The sequence below is a fragment of the Ursus arctos genome, unplaced genomic scaffold (assembly GCF_023065955.2).
Source record: "Ursus arctos isolate Adak ecotype North America unplaced genomic scaffold, UrsArc2.0 scaffold_32, whole genome shotgun sequence".
Classification (NCBI taxonomy): Eukaryota; Metazoa; Chordata; class Mammalia; order Carnivora; family Ursidae; genus Ursus; species Ursus arctos.
This window is the reverse complement of record NW_026623008.1, coordinates 15,528,144-15,552,584: the sequence shown is the minus strand read 5'-3', so window position 1 is coordinate 15,552,584 and position 24,441 is coordinate 15,528,144. Positions and strand designations below refer to the sequence as shown.

General features: G+C 54.5%; 2 protein-coding genes across 7 annotated transcripts in view; one reads left to right on the top strand and one right to left on the bottom strand.

Moving 5' to 3' along the window:
- The window catches only part of HSPG2 (heparan sulfate proteoglycan 2), a 97,269-nt gene extending 90,933 nt beyond the window's left edge, over nt 1-6,336 (top strand). For all 6 annotated transcript variants that reach the window (XM_026517117.4, XM_026517116.4, XM_026517114.4 and 3 more), the window contains 11 exons: nt 179-400; nt 896-1,140; nt 1,482-1,653; nt 1,756-1,878; nt 1,983-2,039; nt 3,790-3,865; nt 3,943-4,021; nt 4,166-4,236; nt 4,412-4,495; nt 4,877-4,980; nt 5,112-6,336. In XM_026517117.4, coding sequence (XP_026372902.1) covers nt 179-400; nt 896-1,140; nt 1,482-1,653; nt 1,756-1,878; nt 1,983-2,039; nt 3,790-3,865; nt 3,943-4,021; nt 4,166-4,236; nt 4,412-4,495; nt 4,877-4,980; nt 5,112-5,284 — 1,406 coding nt within the window. In that variant the 3' untranslated portion in view covers nt 5,285-6,336. The remainder of the gene's footprint in view (nt 1-178; nt 401-895; nt 1,141-1,481; nt 1,654-1,755; nt 1,879-1,982; nt 2,040-3,789; nt 3,866-3,942; nt 4,022-4,165; nt 4,237-4,411; nt 4,496-4,876; nt 4,981-5,111) is intronic.
- Nucleotides 6,337-6,667: 331 nt separating this feature from the next.
- On the bottom strand, nt 6,668-14,614 carry LDLRAD2 (low density lipoprotein receptor class A domain containing 2). The gene is made up of 5 exons (XM_026517212.2): nt 14,533-14,614; nt 12,348-12,791; nt 8,195-8,326; nt 7,030-7,197; nt 6,668-6,897 (listed from the first exon to the last, which is right to left on the bottom strand). Exons 1-5 carry the CDS (start codon nt 14,612-14,614, stop codon nt 6,668-6,670), a joined length of 1,056 nt encoding a protein of 351 aa, XP_026372997.2.
- Nucleotides 14,615-24,441: the final 9,827 nt, after the last annotated feature.

The following is a 24,441-nucleotide window of genomic DNA, read 5'->3' as shown; positions in this document are numbered from 1 at the left end:
GTGAAGGGCACCCCCCCCTTCCTGGAGACCCTTCCAGCATGGTCTGTGGTGCCCGAGGGCAGGGCCTCCTGTGCGGCTGCAGCTACGAATCAGCTGCTGCTGAGCCCCGGGGTCTGCAGCGAGCCGGGCAGGGACGCCGGTACCCCCACTGCCCCTGGCTGAGCTGTGGCTGCCGCAGGTGTGACGGTGACCACCCCCTCCATGTCGGGCACCGGCTCCTACCTGGCACTGCCCGCCCTCACCAACACACACCACGAGCTGCGCCTGGACGTTGAGTTCAAGCCGCTGGCGCCCGACGGCATCCTGGTGTTCAGCGGGGGCAAGAGCGGGCCTGTGGAAGACTTCGTGTCCCTGGCGATGGCCGGCGGCCACCTGGAGTTCCGCTACGAGTTAGGGTCAGGTGAGCACGGGACGCCAAAGGCAGATGGGCTCCAGGTGCCAAGCTCTGCGCCCCCCTGGGCTCCCTGAGGAGGGTTGGAGGAATAACTTCAGAAGTCAGACAGACCGGGGCGCCTGGGTGGCGCAGTCGTTAAAGGTCTGCCTTCGGCTCAGGGCGTGATCCCGGTGTTCTGGGATCGAGCCCCACATCAGGCTCCTCCGCTGGGGGCCTACTTCTTCCTCTCCCACTCCCCCTGCTTGTGTTCCCTCTCTCGCTGGCTGTCTCTCTGTCAAATAAATAAATAAAATCTTTAAAAAAAAAAAAAAAGAAGTCAGACAGACCAAAGTCCTCTGTTCGTTCACGTTCCTTCTCTGCATGTGTGACTCTAGGCAAGTCCCCTAGGCCTCTGTCAGGCTCCTCCCGGAATACCCTACTGGCTCAAGTCCCTGGGCGGGGGGGGGGGGGGGGGGGGGGGGGGCCTCCGCACGCGCCATCCCCGTCTGGCCTCCTCCCCAGGGCTGGCTGTGCTGCGGAGCCCCGAGCCGCTGGCCCTGGGCCACTGGCACCGAGTGTCTGCCGAGCGTCTGAACAAGGACGGCAGTTTGCGCGTGAACAGCAGACCCCCCGTGCTGCGCTCCTCGCCGGGCAAGAGCCAGGGCCTCAACCTGCACACCCTCCTCTACCTCGGGGGCGTGGAGCCCTCCGTGCGGCTGCCCCCCGCCACCAACGTTAGCGCTCACTTCCGTGGCTGCGTGGGCGAGGTGAGGAGCAGGCTCCGGAGGCCAACAGGGGAGGGGAAGGGAGAGGACAAGCTGACCCTACCCCCCCTGACCCACACCCCCGCGGTGAGCCCAAAGCTTCCCGTCGAGCCCGGTTCCCTCCTCTGCGAAACGGAGAGAATTACACCTCCTTCGAGGAGTGACCGCGCTGCTGGACATCCCTGGCATGCAGGTTCCTCCCTCGCCTGTGCTGGAATCCCACGTCACCACTCATGTTCCCACCTAGGCTCCCAGCTACCCTCCGCGGCCTCCTGCCCTGCGCTGGGCCCCTTGGCCTCTGCCCCCAGCATGCCCGGAGCCCCTCAGCGTCCCTGTGCCCACAGGTGTCAGTGAACGGGAAGCGGCTGGACCTCACCTACAGCTTCCTGGGCAGCCGGGGCATCGGGCAATGCTATACCAGCTCCCCGTGTGAGCGCCAGCCTTGCCGGAACGGCGCCACGTGCATGCCGGCCGGCGAGTACGAGTTCCAGTGCCTGTGTGCGGATGGCTTCAAAGGTGTGCGGGCCTGCCTGGCTCCAGCGGGGGCGGAGAGGGGGGGCGTGGGGTGGTCAGCGAGCCGCTCTGGCCCACACCCGCTCACTGCGCTCTGGCCCACAGGAGACCTCTGTGAGCACGAGGAGAACCCCTGCCAGCTCCGTGAGCCCTGTCTGCACGGGGGCACCTGCCAGGGCACCCGCTGCCTCTGTCCCCCCGGCTTCTCTGGCCCCCGGTGCCAACAAGGTAATTGTCCTGGCTTCTCCCCACCTCCCTCTCGGGGCCCTGGGAGGGGGCACACGGAACCCACAATGTCTGTGCCCACCGACTGCACCCGCCTTTCCTCCTAGGCTCTGGACAGGGCACAGCCGAGTCTGACTGGCATCTGGAAGGCAGTGGGGGCAACGGTACGTACTTGCTGTGGCGAGAGGCCTGTCTCCTCCCTGGTTTCCCATCTCAGCCCCTCTCCCAGGGAGCCCACACTCTTAGTTCTGGCCTATGAGCAAGACAAGGCCACGTGAGAGGCTCACCGGGCTTGGAGGAGCAGAGTGAAGGAGCCCAGCAACACAGCTGGGTCCTGCCCTGTACTTACGGGCTGCCTGAGCTGGCTAGGTGGCCCCGGGGTGAGTCCTTGAGCCGCCCTGACCTCAGTTTCCTCCTCTATATTCACACATCCTGTCAACAAACTCTTGGGTGCCCGTCCTCGGCCTGGAAGCAGGAAGTAGGTGATGAACAAGGCAAGACCTTCCTTCTCAGGGGTTCCACGGTCTATTTAAAAGCAATGATCGTTTTTAAAAAATCAGTGTTTACTGAACATTTGCAGACGCTGGGCTAACTGCTTATGGATACCCATCTTCTCGTTTCTCATTAATGTGATAGGAGAGTTAGTGGTAGAGTGCCTAAGAGCATGGGCTCTGGATTCAAATCCTAGCCCCGCCACCTATTAGCTGTGTAACCTTGGGTGAGTCCCTTACCCTTCTGGGCCTCAGTTTCCTTACGTGTGAAATAAAGAGACGTAACATTCTTCCACGAGGGTTAGATAAAGGTTTGCATCAGGATACAATTATTAACGTACTCAAAATGCTTAGAACAACATCTGGTCTGCAGTGGGTACAGAATGTTAGTCTTTGTTAACGTTATGTCTAAGCTATAGGATTATTGTAAGGATCCAGTTAAATGAAAGGATGCTTGCAGCTGGCTGTGACACTCCCCTCACGTCGATTGGCACGTAGTAGGTGCTTGGGAAATGTTCACTGTTCGCATCACTGGGCGGAGGGTGGCAAAGTGTCCCCTAACCTTGTAGGCCCGCAGGGACCAGCACTGGCCTGTGGGACGGGTCTGAGCAGGTAGGGCTAGCAATGCTGGAACCACACACAGTGTGGACGTTGGGGCCTAAAGGTCTGGGTTGCCATTGCTGGCTTCCCACTTTCTGGGCAGGTCACTCACAGACCACCCCCCCCCCAGCCTATCTTCACCTCTGTAGGAAAGCAGGAACACAAAGGCTCTGAACATTTTATGTGCCACGGACCTAGGTGACCAGCTCTCCCGGATTGCTCAGGACTGAAGGGTTTCTCGGGATGTGAACTTTAGGAGCTAAAAACAGGACAGGACTCAGCCGATAGGGACGATTGGTCACCCTATCTAGACCCACTGACTACATAAAATAAGATACATAGGATTTCAAAGGGAACCAATTGTGCTGAAATAGGTTCTGAAAATATTATAAAATGTTCTGATTTGTAACATACGAGCTGCTTGTATGAACACAGTACGTAATGAGATCGAGTGGTGGCCCTAACGGCTCCCACAATTTCGGGAAGCTCTGAAGCATCTGTAACCAATGTCACGTGATAAGGAAAAGTGTTAGTGACAAGTGCAGGTCCCACTTCGGCTCCTCGGGTCTGCGGCCCCCACGCAGAGTGGAAGCAGCTGCTACGTTTCAGTGAGAAGTGAGTGAAGGTCGAGCGACAGTGTCTCCCCGTCCAAGTTCACAGGCCCCTGACTTATGTCCATAGCCCCCTGGGGTCTCTGGAGACTGCAGGCTCAGGGCCCCCCTAGGCGCACACGTTGGGGTGCAGGTGGGGGTCCTGGAGCCCGTACGGTGGCCGCTCCGTGCAGGCGGGCAGGGGCCTCACCATCCCCCACGTCGTCCCACAGATGCCCCTGGACAGTACGGAGCCTATTTCCACGATGACGGCTTCCTAGCCCTCCCTGGCCGCATCTTCTCCAGGAGGTGAGACGGGTGGTGGGGGAGCCGGTGGGTCCAGGGAGGGGACCAGGAATCTGCAACTTCTAACTCCTCGCGCACAGCCTGCCCGAGGTGCCGGAGACCATCGAGCTGGAGGTTCGGACCAGCACGGCCAACGGCCTCTTGCTCTGGCAGGGCGTGGTGAGTGCGGGCGTCCGGCCCGGCCTTAGGGTCCCCAGCCTCCTGGTGGCCAGGGCCGTGAGAGCGAGGAGGGCGGAGGCCACAGCGGGAGGGGCCTCAGCTGTCCAGACCGGGAACCCCAGCGACCCTGTGCTTCCCTGGCAGGACGTGGGAGAGGCTGGCCGTGGCAAGGACTTCATCAGTCTCGGGCTTCAGGACGGGCACCTTGTCTTCAGGTGGGTCCGGGCACCTGGCCCTTCCTCCCCATCCCTGGCCCCCCACACCCCTCCAGAGCTTCCCCTCTGCTCAGTGCCACGGCTCCTCCCATGAGAAGCTGCAGCCCCCGGCACCCCAGCCCCACACACCAGCACCGTCTGCCCCGCTCACGCTGTCCTGGGCCTGTGACTGCAGCTACCAGCTGGGCAGCGGGGAGGCCCGCCTTGTCTCTGAGGACCCCATTGACGATGGCGAGTGGCATCGGGTGACCGCACTGCGGTAAGAGAGCCCGCCTGGGCCCTGGGGCGAGGGGTGCAGAGTTCTGAGGTGGGACGGGACGCGGCCCCCCGTGTGCAGGGAGGCAGGCTCCGAGCTCTGGGAGACAGAACTGGAAGCCAGGGTGGGCAGAGAGCCCACCAGCCCGAACACAGACTTCAGGGAGGGACTGAACACTGTGGGGGGCGGGGGGATAAGCACCCAAGGGGACGGGTGACAGCTGGGGGAGGTGCTAGGAAGCCGTGTTTGTGGGGCCAGATCTCATCCAGTGGGGAAAGGAAAGAGCTGCGAGCAGGGGCAGGCTTTCCTGTCTGGCATCTCTGCGGCAAAGGAGAGGGACTCTTGGAACTGATGGGGAGGGCCCCGCCCCCATTCCACCAACAGAGAGGGCCGGAGAGGCTCCATCCAGGTGGACGGCGAGGAGCTGGTCAGCGGCCAGTCGCCAGGCCCTAACGTGGCCGTCAACACCAAAGGCAGCGTCTACCTCGGTAAGTCCCGGTCTCGGGCCTCGGTGCGGGGCAAGGGCGGGACTGGGGCCCCTGCAGAGCTAGGACATGCAGCCTTCCTCAGCCCCTGGGCTCCGGGAGCTGACAGGCCCCGTCCTCCCCCGTCCCCGCAGGCGGAGCTCCCGACGTGACCGCGCTGACCGGGGGCCGGTTCTCCTCGGGCATCACGGGCTGTATCAAGAACCTGGTGCTGCACTCGGCCCGGCCCGGTGCCCCGCCCCCGCAGCCGCTGGACCTGCAGCACCGCGCCCAGGCCGGAGCCAACACCCGCCCCTGCCCGTCGTAGGCAGCCGCCCGCCCCAGACGGACTCCCGGGCAGCAGCCCGGCCCCACAATGTCGAGTATATTATTAATATTATTATGATGAATATTTTGTAAGAAACTGAGGCAATGCCACGCTTTGCTGCTGCTGCCCTGGGCTGGACTGGAGGGTGGGCACGCCACCCCCCACACACGAACGCCCCCGGGCAAAGCCGCAGGGTGGTAGGTGGGGCAGGTGGGATGAGAGCCGGTGCCTCAGAGGGCCGCCAGGACTCGGGGTCAGACATGGTGGCCGAGGGGGCTCAGAACTGTCACCACCGATAGCCCCTCGCCCCGCAGAGCTGGGCTGTCCAGTCCGGCAGCCCTCGGGCAGCCCTCAGTCCTACAAGAGCCAACCGCAGCCCCCAGCCTGGTGCCTCACCAGCTCCCTGGAGCAGGGGGCGTCGCAATTGCCTTTGCCACCCTCCTCCGGGTGGGGAAAGCCCTTTAGTCCGACTGTGGAACAAAAGGCAGCTCACCCCTGGGCAGGCCACCCCACCCCGCCAGCCCACGTCCCTGCCTCTTTCACCTCTGCCTAGCCAGCCGGGCCACCTGCCCCTGGCAGCCCCCCCCCACCAAGCCCTCCTGGCCTGCATCCCCCCATCCCGCCCTCCCCCAACACCTCGCCCAGGGCCCCTGCCCTCCGGGGCGGCAAGGGAAACTCTCCCCCAACCCTTCCCAGGAGCTGCTACAGGCAGAGCCCAGCACTGAGAGGGTCTCCCCGCCCACACCAGCCCCTATCCCTCCACTGATCTGGAAGTGAAGGCCCAGGGGACATGGAGGGAAGAGGGCACTGGTGGTTGAAGAGAGTTAGTGCCTTGGGTGGGGGATGCCAGGACTCATGACTGGGAGGGACAGGAAGGGGACATGACAGCCCTGCCCCATCTGTGGGAGCCTGAGGGCCCAACTGGGAGCACGTGCCCGCCCCACCAGCAGCCTGCAGATGTGGGGTCAGGACGCCTGGCCCCTGTGTCCTAGAAGGGACCCTCCTGTGGTCTTTGTCTTGATCTTTCTTAATAAACGGTGCTATCCCCGCCAGAGTGGTCTCCCGGGCCTCTGACTGGGGCTGGACTCGGTGGCACCTGAGGGGGGCCGAGGGGGGCAAAGCCGGGCAGGTGAGTTCTGGGAGTGGAGCAAAGCCCCTGCCTCCCGCCCCTCCCAGTTCCAGCAGAGTGCCAGCGGCCTCCCGAGCTGCGGGGCCGCTTAGCTCCCGTGTACCTCACGATGACCATGAGGCAGGAGAGGAGCAGACTGAGTCTGAGGGTTTGGTGACGTGTCCAAGGTCAGGTGGGCCTCCTGGGGATGGGGTAGAGAACCCTAAGTCCGTCTGACCCCAGAGCCCGCCCTCCTGTGTCTGAAACCGCAGCCTCTAGGGATGTCCCCCCTGACCCTGGAAGTCCGGCCCACTGGGCTGCAGCCCCCCAGGAGCCACCCGGCCAGGACATGCGTAACAGGTGGTGCAGCTGGGGCAGAGGCCGTGGGCACCAGCCCGCCAGGCCAGCCAGTGGGACGAGCAGCAGCACCAGACGAGACCCACGAGGAGGCCAGCAGAGGCTAGGACCAGCGAGGAGACCAGCGCCACCCCTCGGAACCGGGGACCTGCAGAAAGAAAGGGAAAGCCCACTCAGGCCCCAGCCTGGGCCTGCTGCCCTGTCCCTGTCACGTGGGGGGGGGGACACGTATGACCTTGGTGGGAGGAGTGGGAGCAGGTGGGAACCAAGAGCTATCTACCTCCCGGAGGAGCTGCTGCATCCTGCTGTTCAGGGGTCCGGCCTGCGAGGAGGGTCCTCTGGGCAGCCATCTGGAGGGTTTCTGCAGACCTGAGAGCCGGGGAGAGCGTCAGGGGCTTGGACGCAGGGCCATCTGTACTCCCTGCCTGGCTGGACACCAGAGAGGGACCTGCAGCGGGAAATAATAGAGGAACACACAGAACTTTCCAGGGCTTGACTTGGGCTCATTGAAGCCTCCCCAAGCCTGTCTGAGTTTGTTACTATTAGTATTTCCATTTCGCACATAAGGGAAGTGAGGCACAGAGAGGTGAAGTCGCTTGCCCAGGTCACAGAACAGGAAGTGCAAGGGGAGGACTTGAGTTCATGCAGTCCAGCTCCAGCGCCCGAGGTTTACTGATATTGCTACTTCTCAAGAAGGAGAATGTGTCTGTACTGAGCATTCTCTGGGCACCAAGCACCGTGCTGGATGCTGGGCCCTTTACCTGTGGTATTTCACTTAGTTTAAGACAACTCCAAAAAGTTAGGTTTATCAGCCCCTTCAGCCAGGTGTTTTTTTGCAGTAAACAACCTGTTCAACAGTACATGGCAGCCCTGTTTGCAGGATGTGGCATCTTAGATTCCCAGGAAGGAGCTTCCTGGGTGGCCTATTTTGGTCCCCCCTGTCCACAGAGGTCATTTCTGGTTATGCTACTCCCTGACTCTATGACCTTGGGCAAAACATTTCTCCTCCCCTAGGCCTCAGTTTCCCCCATACATAAAATGTAGGAGTCAGACTGGACAATGGTTTCCAAAGTAAGTCTTGAAGGTCCAACTCAGGTCCCTTGGTAGGACATCCATCAGCCAGGGCCTGGGCCTCAGGGTCCACTTAGAGCATTTCTCCTTTTGATGTCTTAGTCTCTGCGAAGTTCCACTTAGGAAAACTTCTATCCCTGAAGTATCATTTGGAAGCAGCTGGATTAGATCATCTCCAGCATCATTCGGGCTCTAACTTGCTCTGACCCTTGAATAGTCCGGCCTACACAGAGTCCCCTTTGTTTCACCTTATTCTCTCCCGCCATGCCCCTGCCTCCGCACCCCCCCGCCCCCGCCCGGAGGTCCTGCCTTGGGAGTTAGCCCCAGTTTCCCTCCTAGCTGCTCAGCACGGCCGGGCCTCACCCATCACTGACCTCTGCAGTCTGCTGGTGGCCAGGAAGCCAGGTCACTACCGTCACCGCAGTTGTCCACACCCCAGCGATCGCACACCAGGCTCGGGGGAATGCACCTGCCATTCTGACAGCGGAAGTAGGCACCACAGGCTCCTGGGGCCAGGAAGGGAGGCATGAGATGAGGACCCTGAGCCAGCCCGTGACACACAGGGATGCATAGCCCTATCGTGAGGGAACGTGGGAGCCGTGAGCCGCAGAGCGCTGCTTCCGTGTGCGTGCAGATGAAAGCACGCGTGGTGTTTCATGGGGGACAGGTGTATGGTCATCAGGCTGACGCTGACGGCTGACATTTACTGAGTCCCTATCCTGCGCTGGGCAATGGCTCTAAGCACTCCACTCATACCCCAGCTCCTGAAGTTCTCACGATAATCCTATGCGATACACACGGTTACTACCCCCATTTCAGAGATCAGAAGACAGGCACAGAGAGCTTAGGTCCCTTGGCCAAGGCTACACAGCTTGCATCAAAGGAGCAGAGGAGGAATCCAGTCCCGCGCTCATAAACACTGGCAGACAGCGGGGGTGAGCGTGTATCTCCAGTGTCCCAGCGAACCCGCCCACTCCCAGCAAATCCTCGCTCGTGGCGTGCCACTGCCGTCGGCCCTGCCTGGCCTTCTGTCCTCAAAGTAACTGCATGGCTCACTCCCTTCAGGTCCACACCCAAATGTTACCTGACGGGGGGCCCCTGAGCTCCACGTGCGAACGGCACGCTACCCCCCCCCCACCAGCGTTCTGGTCCTCCTTGTCCTGATTTCCATCCCTCTGCAGCACTCCTCACCCTGGCAGAACATGGATTCACGTGATGATTTGTTTATGGTCTGTCTCTCCCATCGTAATGTCAGCTCAGAGAGGGCGGGGGCTTTTCCTCTGTCCATGGCTGTCTCCCTGGAGCCTAGAACAGCCCCTGGCACACTGCGGGTGCTCCCGTAACATTCGTTAAATGAATGAATACGCACGCAGGTGAACGAATTGTATGACTTGATGCGCAGGGTGTGCAGAGAGGTTGACTTACCCAGGATCCCATTCTGTGGAGAAAAGCTGGTGCAGGTGGGGTTGCCCAACACCCTGATTCAGGGGTGGGCGTGGGAATCAAAGTGTTCCATTTCCTGGCCACAGAAATGGACACATGACCCACATGACTAATCAGATTTGGCCCTGGGACTTTTGCTAGGACCATAAGAAAAGTTGCTCGCTCTCTATTTTGTTGAGGTTAGAGCTATGATGGTGACCATGGACTTGGAGCTGCAGGGTCATCTTGCTGCCGGGTAGAAAGAGAAGCTGCCTGGGGGGGGCGCCTGAGGGGCTCAGTCCGTTAAGCATCTACCTCCGGCTCAGGTTATGATCCCAGGGTCCTGGGATTGAGCCCTGCATTGGGCTCCCTGCTCAGTGGGGAGTCTGCTTCTCCCTCTCCACCTGCTTGTGTTCTCTCTCTCTCTCTCTCTCTCTCTCAAATAAATAAAATCAGAAAGAAAGAAAAAAGGAAGGATGGAAAGAACGAAAGAAGGAAGGAAAGGAGGGAGGGAGGAAGGGAGGGAGGGAAGTGGTCTGAGATGGAGGCCAAACATACGCCCATAATGCGAAGACAGAGAACAAGGAGACAGAGCCCAGGTGTCACTACTTGAACTGCTGGATCCAGCTATACCTGAACCCACATCTTAAAATCCCAGTTATAGTAGTCCCTCCCCATTCTCCTTTGGCTAAACCAACTTGAGTTGGGTTTCTTTTGTCTACAAATGAAAATGAAGAGTATGTAGAGGTATGCAGGTGTAAGAGTGAATGTGAGAGGAAACATGACCAGAAGTAGGGTTGTGCGCGGGCAGTCGTATGCGGGTGTCGAGGTAGGTGTGCATGAAGCAGGCAGGCTGTGCCTGCTGGTGTGAGTGATGGGGACTGCGTGTGGCCTGAGGATGAACCTTTCTTCACTCAAATGACAAAACTGATCTAAAGAAGCCAGAGCTGCGATAGGGCTTCGCCACTGCCTCCTTCTGTCGGGAGTCCAGTCCTGCTAACACAGAGCAGCGGCAACATCCCCAGCTCCCTGGCTGACAGCTGCACCTTGCAAGCAGGCAAGGCCACAGGGAGAAAGGGAGGGAGCAAGAAAGAAAGACAGGGAGAGAGGGGTTAATTCATCAGCCAGGGAGAGCTGTTTGCAAAACGTCATGGGCCCCTGGCGGGCTACAGCCTACAGGAACCAGAAAGGAGACCCCAGGCACCACCAGTCTTGGCCCTAAGGATTTAGTGTCCAAATTTCATACAGTTCCTCCCAGAGCCAGAGACTAAAGGGGAAGAGAGAAAGAATCTAAAATCCAAAATTCAGGGGCACCTGGGTGGCTCAGTCGGTTAAGCATCGAACTGTTGATTTTGGCTCAGGTCATGATCTCAGGGTCGTGAGATCGAGCCCCACAACGGGCTCTGAGCTGGGCCTGGAGCCTGCTTAAGATTTTCTCCCTGCCCCTCCCTCCCACCCCTGCTCTTGCTCATGCACACACGCTCTCCCTCTCTCCCCCCAAAACAAGTAAAAATAAATTCTTTTAATTAAAAAAATAAAATCCAAAATTCAGACGAGGCACCAGGCCAGGAGAGAAGAAGGTGGGCCTTGTCTAAAGAGACCATGAAGCGGCCCAGGAGCTCTGCCAACCCAGCTCAGTGTTCAAGGGCTGTCCAGGGCCTGGCACGTTGAAGTCTAGCTCCTGGTGAGCCTGCGCCGGCCTGCAGACAGCCCCGCGCTCTAGTCTCCAAGTGCTCGCAATCCCACGTTTAAGTCCCCAGCCTGGATAGCTTGCCAGCGTTGGCAATAAAGCTTCTCTGTGCTTCTGGAGTCTTCTGGGTTTTGGCAGCTCGCCTGCTCTCCATCACCGGACACAGCCTCCACTGCGACACAGGGGAGTGTCTCCAAGCCTGGGGGCGCCTGCGGGGGCTAAAGCCTGGAACTCAATTGGAACAAGAGCCGCTAAAATCCCGCTGCTCCACTTGTAAGCAGGGAGGCCTGGGAGCCTTACCTACCCTCCCCGAGCCGTTTCCCATCCAGCAATCCGAGGGCGAGAAGACCCGAGCGGTGCGCCTGCGAGGAGCAGACAGATCTGGCATGCGGAGCGCGAAGGCGAAGCTTAAGAAACGCTCCCGAATTACTACGATCAGTTCCCTTCCCTGGCTGGCCCTTCCCCAAGAGTCCTCGCTGGGCCCCTCTGCGATCAGAGGCTGGGCCGGGACGGAAGAGCCGCGTGTGAACTTGAGAGTGCGTGCATTGTATCTCAGTGTGCAAAGCGGTACTGCCTGTGGACGAGGTGTGTGATGTGGACCGTGCGTGCGTGTGCAGTGTGTGAGGGGCGTGGGTGTGTGAGGTGTGTAAGTGAACACGAAGTTGTGGGTTGTAGGCACATACAGTGTGTGTGAGTGTGGGGTTGTGTGAATGTGTGCAGGGTGTGAGTGTGGGTGTTGGGGTACGACGTGTGTGAGTGTGGGGTCACGTGAAGGAGTGTGCACGGTGTGTGGGGTGTGTCCAGTGTGTGGGGGTGTTGAGGCATGAGATGTGTGAGCAGGGGTCAGTCGTGTGAGTGTGGGGTCATGTGAAAGAGTGTGCACAGTGTGTGAGCGCGGGTGTTGGGTGTGAGGTGTGTGAGTGGGGGGGGTCGCGTGAGTTAATGTGCAGGATGTTGGGGCCGCTGGGTGTGAGTGTGGGAGTGTGGGGTGGTGTGAATGAGTGTGCAGGGTGTGTGCGGTATGCGTAGTGGGCGTGGGTGTTGAGACGTGAGGTGTGGGAGTGTTGGGGTCCCGAGAATGAGGGTGCAGGGTGAGTGTGCTGTCGGGTGTCAGGTGTGGCAGTGTGTGGGAGTGGGAGTTGGGAACGGGTGAGTGTGTGCGGGCGTGCATCAGGCACTGGTAGGGGGGCTGCCACACGCGGCCCTGGGAGTCAGATTTATGAGGTTGGCTCTGGGGTCCCGAATGGCCCCCCTGGGACCGAGCTCAGCCCGGAGCCAGTCCCGTCCCCCCGCCCCCCGCGCCCAGGCCCCAGCCCCTCCATCCTCTTGCGCTGCAGGTGCCACACCAGTGACCCCAGGCCCGCAGCTGCCCCCGGCTTGGGGGCCCCCGGTCCCGGCCAACAGCCCCCACCCACCCAGCCGGAAAGAGGTGGCCTCGCCCACGAAGTCCACGCGGGGCTGCCGGCCTCTCGTGAGCAGGCGGAGGCCCAGGAAGGGCCCGGAGGACGCCACCGGGGCGGGGATGGTGAGGCCGCAGAGAGGGGCCCCCAGGGGCCGCGGCGCCCCCGGCGGGCCCTCGTAGAACTGCAGGTAGGACCCGGGGGCGCACGGGTCGGCGGGCTCCGGGGAGGAGGCGTTGGGCGCTGGGGACCCTTGGGGCGCCCGGGCCGCCAAGGCCAGACTGTAGACCAGGAAGAAGCGGAACTGGAAGCGGATCCTGTCGCCGGCGGCCGCCGCCCGCATCCAGAGCCCGCAGTCGGTGTCCGGGGTCGCGAAATAGAACTTGCGCGAGGCGGCGTGCGAGCGCAGCAGCAGCCCGGCCCCCTGCCACGTCTGCCCGCAGAGGTCCACCAGGTCGGCTGCAGGGAAAAGCACGGACCCTGGAACCGCGCGGCCCGGTTCCGAGCCCTGCCCGCTGTGTGACCCCAGGTAAGTCGCTCACCCTCTCTGAGCCTCGGGTGCCTCCCGGGTAAAATGGAAGGATTGCCCAATCTCAGAATTTTTGTGAGGGTTGAATAATTTAATTCAGGGCCTCAATCTCTTACTCAAAAACTCTAGGATGTGTTTCAGAATTTTCCAGATTTTAGAAAATACCGTGGCTAATATAGGAGATTATGTTGCAGTCCTCCGTGATCACACACACTTTCTAGAGCAAGTCTACAGACATAACCCTAAGCAGGACAAATAAAGACAAGAAACGGCCTCCTTTCAGTTCAAGTCAGGTGTTGCCAGTAAATTAGTTAAGGAATTTTGGTTTTCAGAGCTTTTCACATTTTGGAATTGAAACTCAAGGATTGTGGGCAGGTAAGGCTCAGTGCTTAGGACAGTGCTGTGCATTTAATGACTGTCACAGAAGCGTTAGCTATTTTTAGTGTCTTCTCTGAGGATGGTAAGACTCAACCAGGCACCTGCCCACCCCACAGCCTTTCCCTGTTGCTCCTTGCTAAAGAACCCTTATATCTCTCAGCTGCGGGGGAGCCCCTACCAGCCCTCTGGTCATTGGCCTCAACCAAGCTTTGTAATTCTAATTCTATTTGTGGGATTTAGGGATTGGCATGCGACCTGATTCTGGCCAATGAGATTGAAGAGGTTTGCTGAGGGCTCCTGGGAAAGGTTTTCCTCTCTGATTAAAGAGAAAAAAAAAGAAAAGGGAGAGCGGTGTGATGAGGAGCTTCTTTCTTCCTGCTTTTGAAAGTGGTTGATTGAGGATGTAATGGCCGGCACCATAGCAGCCATTTTGCAAGGATGAGGTCATGAGCATCATGGAAACCATTGACATGGTTGAGCTGCTAAATTAACCATTTCTGGAATCATCTATGGCCACTCTTCTTAAGTGAAATAACAAATGTCCTTATGGGTTAAGCTCTGTTAGTTTGGTATCTGTTACTTACATTCTGAAATATCCTCACTGCTACAGAGTTGTTGTGAGGATTGAATGAGATAATGTGTAAATAAACTAGCTCTGATTTTTGTAAGGATGGAGAAGAGGATTTGGCTTTTCTGGTGCATGGTGGGGGCACCTGTGGGTCTAAGGGACCAGCCAGAATGTGGGTCTTTGGGGAAGAAATTCACCATCAGGGCTTGGGATGTGGGAGCATTTTCTCAAATCTGCATAGACCTAGTAAAGCCAGAACCTGCCCTGGAGGCCCACGGGGGAGGAGGGAGGTTTGGAGAGTGAATGAATTGAGCACCTTCTATGTGCCAGGCGCTAAATATCTTACACATGTATCTCATCTTACATGCACAGTAATAATAGTCCCTTAAGGAGCAAGGGCCCTTATTCCCACTTTGCTGCTGAAGAAACAGACCCTGAGACGTGAAGCAGTGATATAGCTGAGAGTGTGGACACAGACTGTCTGACCCCAAAGCCCACGGTTATGTCCGCTGCCCCCCCCCCGACATGCACACGCCAGACCCCTGTTTCTGGGTGACTTGGAGCTCCAGCCTCCCAGGGGGTTTTGGGGTACCAAACAAGACCAGGCACAAGGCTTCCCAGCCTCCTCCAAGTCAAGGGGTCCCAGCCCATCATGAGGAAACCGTCTCAAAGGGTGGTAGGACCCGCCTCTCCTGCGCACCCCTGCCAAGCCCCCTCGTGCTCACCTGTCTCCAGAGCAGACGCCGCCAGGGCAGCCGCCCCCAGCAGAAGCAGCGTTTGGGGCAGCTGCGCAAGATGGGCCTCCATCCAGGCCCTGCTGGGCCCGGCAATGGGGCAGACGTGCAGAATCCTCAGTTTGGGGTCCTTGGGGAGACTAGGGTGTGGGGGCTGGCAGACAGGCTGGCAGGACACAAAGAGCAAGCCCACCAGCCCTCTGGTCTCTTTATAGTGATCTTTGTGCTCCAGATCCTTCTTCGATCAGGATTGTGTCTAGGGTTGCCATGGAGATTTGGGGCTGAGGCTGGAGCCTGGGGAAAGAAGGCGGGGAAGATGTCCGCTCAGCCCCTGCCAGACAGGAACCAGGAAACTCAGATCCGGTTCACCTCCAGCTCAGCTCTAAGGTGTCAACTTATCCAGGGAGCAGCAGCTCTCGGAGGCCCAGGACATCAAAGGGAACTCTGAGGGCCCTAAAGAGGCAGCAAGTGGCGAAGAAGCACTGGACCAGGAGTTCCTACCCCAGGGCCTTTGCACTCACAGTTCCCTCCACTTGGAATGCTCTTCTCCCATGTCATTCTGTGGCTGGCTTTTTCAGGTCACTCAGGTTTTGGCTCACATGTCACCTCCTCAGACCACACTTCCCAGACCACCTCTCAGTCTGCAATGGCGCTCTCCCTCCTTGTCACTCAGTCACATCTCCCCGAATTTATTATCTCAGCACTCACTCAAATTACTTGGCTAACTGATGTCTTGTGTGTATTATCTATTGGCCCCACTAAATGGCACAGGGCAGGCATCCAGAAAATAAGAATAAATGTGTAGTATTGAGCACATGACCTCTCTTTTGCTGGGTTCAACTTCCCCATGTATAAAAGAAAGGGCTTGGACCGTTTTAGGCTTTTCCAAACCTTGTTATTAGACCAATGTTTTTCATGGGGCACAGGGCTGGCTCAGTCAGTGGAGCATGTGACTCTTGATCTCGGGATCGTGGGTTTGAACCCCACATTGGGTATAGGGATTACTTAAAATTAAATATTTTTTTTAAAAGAAAATTTTTTTCTAAAGTTTTCTTACATGGAACATTTTTTTTAAAAGATTTATTTATTTATTTGACAAAGAGACAGCCAGCGAAAGAGGGAACACAAGCAGGGGGAGTGGGAGAGGAAGAAGCAGGCTCATAGCGAAAGAGCCTGATGTGGGGCTCGATCCCAGAACGCCGGGATCACGCCCTGAGCCGAAGGCAAACGCTTAACGACTGCGCTACCCAGGCGCCCCTACATGGAACCTTGTTAAAAAGATTTTATTTATTTATTTGAGAGCAAGCACGTGTCTGAGCAGGGGAGAGGGGCAGAGGGAGAGCCCTGTTGAGCAGGGAGCCCAAAGTGGGGCTCCATCTCAGGACCCCGAGATCATGACTGAGCCTGCCGTGGGGTTTGATCCCAGGACCCTGAGATCATGACCTGAGCCAAAGGCAGACCCTTAATCGACTGAGTCACCCAGGTGCCTCTACATGGAACCTTTAATATATAAATGATAGTTCCCACTTCATAGGTTCGTTGTAAGGATTGAGTCGCTTGATACGAGTGGTATACTTAGAATAGTGTCTGTCACGTAGTAAAGGGCCAAGTGCGTGCTAGACTGGATGATGGCGCCTAACGTCATTATTATTTAAACAGAAGTGCACCCTGTTTCAAGAAGTCCCCACTTGTAGCCTTTGAGACACCACCTCAGAGTCCCAAGACTCTATGGGAAGGTTGAAACCAGTGGCCCTGGGGCACCTGGGTGACTCATTTGGTTAAGCGTCTCCCTCTTGGTTTTGGCTCAGGTCATGATCTCAGGGTCATGAGATCGAGTCCCGTGTCGGGCTCCACTCTCAGCACGGGGTCTGCTTGACCCTCTCCCTCTGCCCCTCCCCCCACTTGTGGGCTCGGGCTCTCTGTCTCTCTCTCTTCCTCTCTATGAAACAAAAGCAAAGAAACAGCCGCCAGGCCCAAAGCTGTCTAACGGCTGTCCCTGCCAGAGCCGACATTCGAGCTGCTCTGTATGCCGCCCGAGGCTAGGCCTGGGGGCTCAAGAGGACCCGAGTGGGCTTCCGCGGGAGCTGATTTACCATGAAGCCTGTGAAGATTAAGCTTTAGGACACAGTACTTGCATGGCGTTATATGTCTTTATAAAATTTGCAAAAGTGAGACTTTCTAACCACGGTCAGACCACTGTCTCTTTCCACCCCGTCTGCTCCGTCACACCTCGCTTCAGTGCCACGGGCGTGTTTGCAATCTTGCTCGCTAAAGGAGGGTTGGTTTGGGTTTGGGAGGATATGTGAATGGGGTTCTGGCTGTTTCGGGTCTGGTTTTACTATTTCTGGATGCTCCAAAACGCTTCCGGGAATATTCCTCAAGCCCGTTGTGCTGTCCTCCCTGCTCTTGTGCCGTGAAGGTGCAGAAGCAGAGACCCTTGTCACCCCTGGCCCGCCTGCTGGGAGCATGTTGGAGGAGAAATAAGGTTTGCAATGTACGAAGCCGGAAGCTACTCTGGAAAATCCTTCCGAACCTCATAGCTCACCTATGTAAGACGCTTGATAGAGGTTATCCCAAGTTTGACAACAATCCTTTTTTTTTTTAAGATTTTATTTTTAGGGGCGCCTGGGTGGCTCAGTCAGTTAAGCATCTGCCTTCGGCTCAGGTCATGCTCTCAGGGTCCTGGGCTCGAGTCCCACATCAGGCTCTCTGTCAGTGGGGAGCCTGCTTCTCCCTTTCCCTCTACACACTCTCTCAAATATTTTTTTTTAAATTTTAAATAAATAAGTAATTATTTTATAAGAAAGCTTTAAAAAATTTTTTTAAATAAAAGAAGGATATCATTTCCTTTTTCAAATATCACTAACCTCTGTTACAGGCATTGGAGATATTTCAGGGAACAAAATGAACAGCACTACTCGTATGGAACTTACATTCCAACAGAGAATAAATGAGCAAAATGTGTAGTGTATTGAATAGTGATAAATATTTTTTTAGCCTGTGTTGTTCCTGATTTTATTAATTTTTAAAATTTATTTATTTTTATTTAAATTCAATTAACATATAATGTATTATTGTTTTCAGAGGTAGAGGTCAGTGAGTCATCAGTCTTATATAACACCCAGTGCTCATTACATCACGTGCCCTCCTTAATGTCTATCACGCAGTTCCCCATCCCTGAATAGTGATAAATATTAAGAAGAAAAAACATAAAGCAAGGTGGGGAGATGTGAAATGTCAGAGAGCTGCTGAAATTTTGATAAGATATTCTGGGAAGGTCTCATGGAGAAGCATCTTTTGAGTGAAGGTCTGAAGGAAATGAGGGAGCCAGCCATGTAGTTATTTGAAAGAAGGGGGAAGAGCAAGTGCAAAGGCCCTGAGGCAGGAGCATGCCTGGCACTAGCGACAACGGCAGGGAGGGAACGCAGTGACAGGGAGAATGATAGGAGATGAGTTAGCTCAGTAAGGCCCTTAGTGGTCCTTGTAAGGACTTTGGCTTTTTCTCCAGCTGAGACAAGAGCCACTGGGCAGGGCCAAATGAACCAGAGAGGAAACTATTTTAATAATTCTAGAAATGATGGTAGCCTGGACTAGGATGGCAAGAGGTGGTCAGATTCTGGACATATTTTGAGGGTGCAGCCAGTAGGATTTGCTGACAGGTTGGACTTGGTGTGAAGGAAAGAGGAGTCAAGGATGGCACCCTGGGTTTCAGCCTGGCATCTGGAAGGATGGCGTTGCCATAACTGGGATGGGGGTGGGTGAGGATCTCAGCTTAGGACACATTCTGATGGAGATGAGCGTTAGACTTCCCAGGGGAGATGACAAGTGGCAGTTGGATCTCCAAGTCTGGAGTTCGGGGGGGAAGTGTGGGCTGGGGATATAATTTGGGGAGCAGTTGGCATGTGGATGGTATGTAAAGCCACATGGTGGCCCCAATCCTTTTCCTGGAGGAATGCAGCTGGCAGCATGGGTCTGGAGAAAACGGCCCCTAGGGGGCAGTCAAAGCCAATACGAGGATGAGGAACGGCGCTGTGCATCCTAGAAACAGCCGCTGGGTGGCAGTGGGATGCCCCTCAGCTTAGAGGCCAGCTATGGTGGCACCTCCATCTGGAAGCCAGGGGCTGGGCATTTCAGGTCTGAGTCCTAGATGTCTTCCCTACACGTCCAGGGAACTATAGAAAAGGACAGTTTTCCTGCCCAACTGCTGTGTCCTACTTTTTCTGTCCAGTGGGTCAGCAAGCCTGGATCATCTCTAAGGGCTCTTTCCCCCAGACCCGCTCTGAGTCTGGAATATAGGCTGATTGCTTCTGCACGGAGGATGTCACATCTCCTCTGTCATTCTTTCCTGCAACTGACAGTCTGATAAGCTACTGGCAAATAACTGCTCATTGATGCCAATTCCAAGCCTGGGGCCTTGAACACCTTCACTCCAGAAAAGCCCGGAGGCTATAACCATCTCCTTTTATAGACGAGAAGCCCAAATCCAGAGAGAAGAAGGGACTTGTTCAGAGCAGCCCAGGAAGCAGGAGGTAGATCTAGGACTGCCCGTTCCCTTGGCGCTCCAGACCCCAATTTTCTTCTTATTACGTCATCCCTTGAGTCATAATTTGATTCCTGGCAAGGACCTTGAGTCCTACTAGATGCCGGTGTAGAGCGGTAAAGGACACACTTCTGCCTCTAGGCAGCTCAGAGCGCAGCAGGCAAGCAAAGCGAAGTACAATTCAGCATCATGAGAGCCAGGGCTATGGGAACAGAGAGGGCGAAGCCAGCCTCAGCCGGAGCAGAGAAGCCAGAGAACAATAAAATTAGCAAGGATTAATAAAATGAATAAATGATCATTATTACTAACAAAAATTAGTATTAATAATAATTTATCAATGCTTTCTATTTGCCAGGGATTGTTTTCATGTATCCATTCATTCATTCTTCACAGTAGTGCCACGAAGTGGGTATTAGGGTCGTCCTCATTTTACGGACACCTGGGTGGCTCTGTTGGTCAAGCGCCTGCCTTGGGCTTAGGTCATGATCCCAGGGTCCTGGGATTGAATCCCGCATCAGGCTCCCTGCTCAGCGGGGAGCCTGCGTCTCTCTCTGCCTGCCGCTCCCCCTGCTTGTGCTCTCTCTCTCTGACAAATAAATACATAAAATCTTTTTAAAAAAGAGAAGAAGAAAGAAAGAAAGAAAGAAAGAGAAAGGAAGAAAGAAAGAAGCAGCCTGGCATCCCAGAGGAGGAATTGTCTGAGCTGAAATCTGAAGTCTGAATGGGACCTAAGCAGGTGGAGAGAGGGTCAACAGTGTTCTCAGCAGAAGAGTCAAGAAGGCTTGGGAGAGCCCACCCTTGTACCTTTTACCAGGCAACCTGGGACAGTGCCCCCTTCTGGTCACAGCAGGTGCAAGTCTCCTCAAGCCAACCTGGTGTTCAGGTTCAATACCCAGCCAAGAGACAGAACTCAGGGTCTTTCTGACATCCAAATCCGTGTTCATTCCATGACTACAGTGTCAAGCAACCTTCCTCAATATCGAGTCATGCAAAGAGGTAGTTCTTCTCTTTTGGTTACCCATATTATACCCCCATATATTATTCATACTCTGCAATACAGAACTCAAGGATGAAGCAGTGAGGTCACAATCATTGTTACAGGATTCGAAAAGAAGGCATAAATAGGTGGACTTGAACCCCTGTAAGTCATCAGTGTGGCCAGAGGGAAGATGCATACTGACAGCTGAAACAGAAATAAAAATGAAATATAATGTGCAAAATTAAAATGTACAAGATTACAAAATAAAATGTATGGCGAGCCCTCATCTAACACATTAGAAGTCCCAGGAAAGAGCTCTGCATATCCAAGAAAACACATGTCTTCCACAGGTTCTAGTGACATGTTTTTTTGCAATACCAATACGTCCAGATCACCAGATCACTTGGCAAAGAAAATGATAGACGTTTCAGAAGCGAGTCCAGAGACATATAAATAGCCTTGTACTTGCAGGGATTTGAGAGTGTTTAACTCCCTTATACATTACTACAAACATGATATTATAATTAGAGGGACAGATAGAAAACATACAATAAGTTGAACGGATAAAATCATAAGATACTTAGAAATAAAAGAATGGACAGTTGCCCACCATAAAATTGTAAAAAAGAGTATCTTAGGGGCGCCTGGGTGGTCAGTCGGTTAAGCGTCTGCCTTCAGCTCGGGTCGTGGTCCCCGGGTCCTGGGATTGAGCCCCTCGTGTTAGTCACCCTGCTCCGCAGGGAGTCTGAGTCTCCCTCTCCCTCTGCCCCTCCCCCTACTCTTGCTCTTGCGCTCTCTCTGTCTCTCAAATGAATAATAAAAAAAAAAAGAGTATCTTAGTTCACACTGTAGGTAAATTCTAGTCATTAGAGGGAGCACCGCACCAGAGTCAATTAATGAATACATAAAGGACATAGCCTAGGATTAAAAAAAAAGAGAGACCCTAAAATTGATAGGATCATTTGGCTACTGGGGAAAACAGACTCCATGTTAAATAATCTTTTACAATATATCAGATCACTAGGGGGAAAAGCCTAAGACTTTCCACAAGGCTCAAACAACACACGTCCTTAGATGAACTAGAGAGGGCCACGTGGCATCATTATCCTGAGCACCTGTACCACCAAAGAAAACAAGAGATTTCCATGACTCATGGTCTTGCTGACGGGTCACTCTGGGTTAGATTCTGAGAATCAGGCATAGCACTCTTTCTGCCGACTGGGCAAAGACATTTTCTGATACAGAAAACTAGCCCAATAGAGAAAAGGGGGTGGGGCGCCTGGCTGTCTCCATCAGGGAACATGTGACTCTTGGTCTCAGGGTTGTGAGTTCAAGCCCCACATTGGGGGTAAAGGTTACTTAAAAATAAAATATTAAAAAAAAAGAAGAAAGGGGCAGCAGTCCACCCTTGCATTACAGGATACGGTGGGACCAATGGTAGCCCCAAAATAAGAACCAAGTAACTCATCTTGGTATGAGCTCGATTCAGTGCTGACCAAACAAAGCGGGTCACACGAGGTCTTATTCACCTCAATGGAAATGATACCTAAGGGAAAGGGCAAAGCAGGGTCCTCCATGGAGAAGGCAGTGTCTCAGCCTTTACTAGACTTGCCCCATGAGCAGAGGGGGTGGGGAAGACCTGGACCGCCACTCTTCTGGTCTGAGCTGACACCAGGGCATGGGTGATGTGATGGCCCAAGAATGGGAGTGCCCCGCTCATACCGCAAGATATCCCGTGGAAAGCAGCAGCCCTAAATGCAACCACAGGAGGAACCCTGGCAGGCAGAGGGATGGACAAGGCAGCTCAGTATGATGAATCAAAGTCAGTACAGTGGCCAATAAGTCAGAACTTACGCAAAGGACATCCTGAAGTTATCTTGAAATATGATCCACGGGCAGTAGCCAATGGCCTAATAATTCGGTGCCCCAAATGGAAAAATAGATAAATGTCTAATAAACAGACAATCAGTGTGGAGAAAACCAATATACACCAGGTCTGACAGTCATAAATAACAAGGGATCCTGTCTTAGCACCTAGAAATGTAAAACTCAAGAAGCGACATACAATGAGAAAGTAGAGAAATTAACTGGGAATATAACATCGAAAATGGTTAATTGACAGAATTCTAGCTAGATGGGGCCCCCAAACAAATGCACAGTTGGGCACAAACCCATCAATGAAATGATGAAGGGAGAAAGGTGGTCCTGAAACAGCACATACTAAAACATTGTCAAATCTGCCAGCCTTTTCTAGGTCAGTTGACAACAGAAAAGAAGGGCACACAATTTGAAGAGCTAGCAGAAGAAAAATCTGGTGGACAGAGTATGCCGAAGCCATGACTGGGTCACCAGGAGACCAGAAATGGCTGTGGCGGATACTTCTCAGGACTGGGGTTTACATAGATGCTAATGGCACAGTGCCAGACATACAGACACTTACTAGTATCGATGGAATCCCCCCACCGCGCCCCGGGGCCACAGAATCAAACCAGGAAACTAACTTTACAGTAAGGCCACGGGTCTAGGCCAGTAAGAAGAAAATCTGATGCCTCATAATCCTACAGCAGCAGGAATGGTAGAAAGTTTAACGGGGTTACTAAGGAAACACCTAAATCCAGCCTAGGGTGAAATAAATAGAAAACAGAACAGTGTTCTGGCAGAATAAATTGTCTAAATTACATAACAACCAACTATCCTGACACCCTCGAGCTATGCAAACAGCCAAAATACAGACCTCTAGGGGCACCGGGCTGGTACAGTCAGTAGAGCATGTGGCTCTGGGATCTCAGGGTTGTGAGTCTGAGGCCCATGCTGGGTGTAGAGACCACTTAAAAAAAAAAAAGGAGGTGCCTGTGTGGCTCAGTTGGTTAAGCATCTGACCCTTGATCTGAGCTCAGGTCTTGATCTCAGGGTTGTGAGTTCAAGTCCCATTTTGGGCTCTGCACTAGGCATGGAGCCTACTTATAAAAAAAAATTTTTTTTAAGATTTTATTTATTTATTTGAGAGAGAGAGAGACTACCCAAGGGGGGGGCAGAGGGAGAGGGAGAAGCAGGCTCCCCGCTGAGCAGGGAGCCGGATGTGGGGCTTGATCCCAGGATCCTGAGATCATGACCCGAGCTGAAATCAGACACTTAACTGAGCCACTCAGGTACACCCCCACCCCCCCAAAATTTTTTTAATCTTAAAAAAAAATAAAGAGGCAATGAATGGAGCTATGTCTCTGTCTTCCTGCTTGGCAAAACTCTGTGCCATGGACACTTTATGGGACTCTTTTTTTTTTAAGATTTTATTTATTTATTTGACACAGAGAGAGACAGCCAGTGAGAGAGGGAACACAAGCAGGGGGAGCGGGAGAGGAAGAAGCAGGCTACCAGCGAAGGAGCCTGATGCGGGGCTCAATCCCAGAATGCTGGGATCACGCCCTGAGCCGAAGGCAGATGCTTAATGACTGCGCCACCCAGGCGCCCCACTTTATGGGACTCTTGATATAACCGCGGGGATTGGATACATTGCAATGCTATCAAATACTTAAAGAATATGCTTGTTTGCTATGATTCTGATACTGATTCAGGTCTGTTGTAAAGCATAAGTGTAACTAACAGTCAGGGTGTGAACTCTAGAGCAGATGTGTTTGTAAATTATGTCTCAGTCCTGGACGCAGCTTCTTATCTTTTTGAGTAAAGTCTACCCTCAACGTGGGGCTTGAACTCAGCACCTCAAGACCAGGAGTCACGTGCTCCAGCAGCTGAGCCGGGCAGGCACCCATGCCACAGCTTCTAATGGATTCCAGCTGTGAAAGGCTGCCTGCATCCCACTGAGGGCCAGCTCACACCTCTAACAGTGTCAAAATATTCATGTAGTTCCGTAAAACCTACAGTCCGGTGGCGAGGTGACAAGAGCCAGCATGTAAGGTAATCGTAGTAAGGATCGACATATTAGGGCTTGCTAAATTGCCCATAACCAATCAGAGCAAGAGTGTGAACAGCACAGAGAGCACGATTATAAACAGTCTAATGGGTTGGGTGGTGTCCACGCAAACTCCATGCCCCTCCCACCCCAATCTCAGAATGTGACTATTTAGATAAAAGATGTTTTCCAGATGTCAGGACTTTAGATGAGATACTGGATTAGGGTGAGCCCTAACCTCAGTGACCAGTGTCCTTGTAAGAGGAGAAGCCACACGGCGACATACACAGAGGAAAGATGGAGGCAGAGCCAAGGAACATCAGGAGCCGCCGGAAGATGGAAAAGGCCAGGTGGAAGCCTTCCTCAGAGCCTGCGGGGGGTGCATGGCTGTGCAGGTAGCTTGATTTTGGACTTTCAGACTCCAGAATGGTGCGTGAGTTTCTCGTTTGAAGACGCCCAGCTTTAGTCATTTAT

Excerpts from the sequence above, each read along its gene's own strand:
- LDLRAD2 (XM_026517212.2), bottom strand. The coding sequence starts at position 14,614 with ATGGAGGCCCATCTTGCGCAGCTGCCCCAAACGCTGCTTCTGCTGGGG. Across the intron at positions 7,198-8,194 it reads GCCACCAGCAGACTGCAGAG|GTCCCTCTCTGGTGTCCAGC; the intron begins GTCAGTGATGGG and ends TTCCCGCTGCAG. Across the intron at positions 6,898-7,029 it reads TGCAGCAGCTCCTCCGGGAG|GTCCCCGGTTCCGAGGGGTG; the intron begins GTAGATAGCTCT and ends TTCTTTCTGCAG.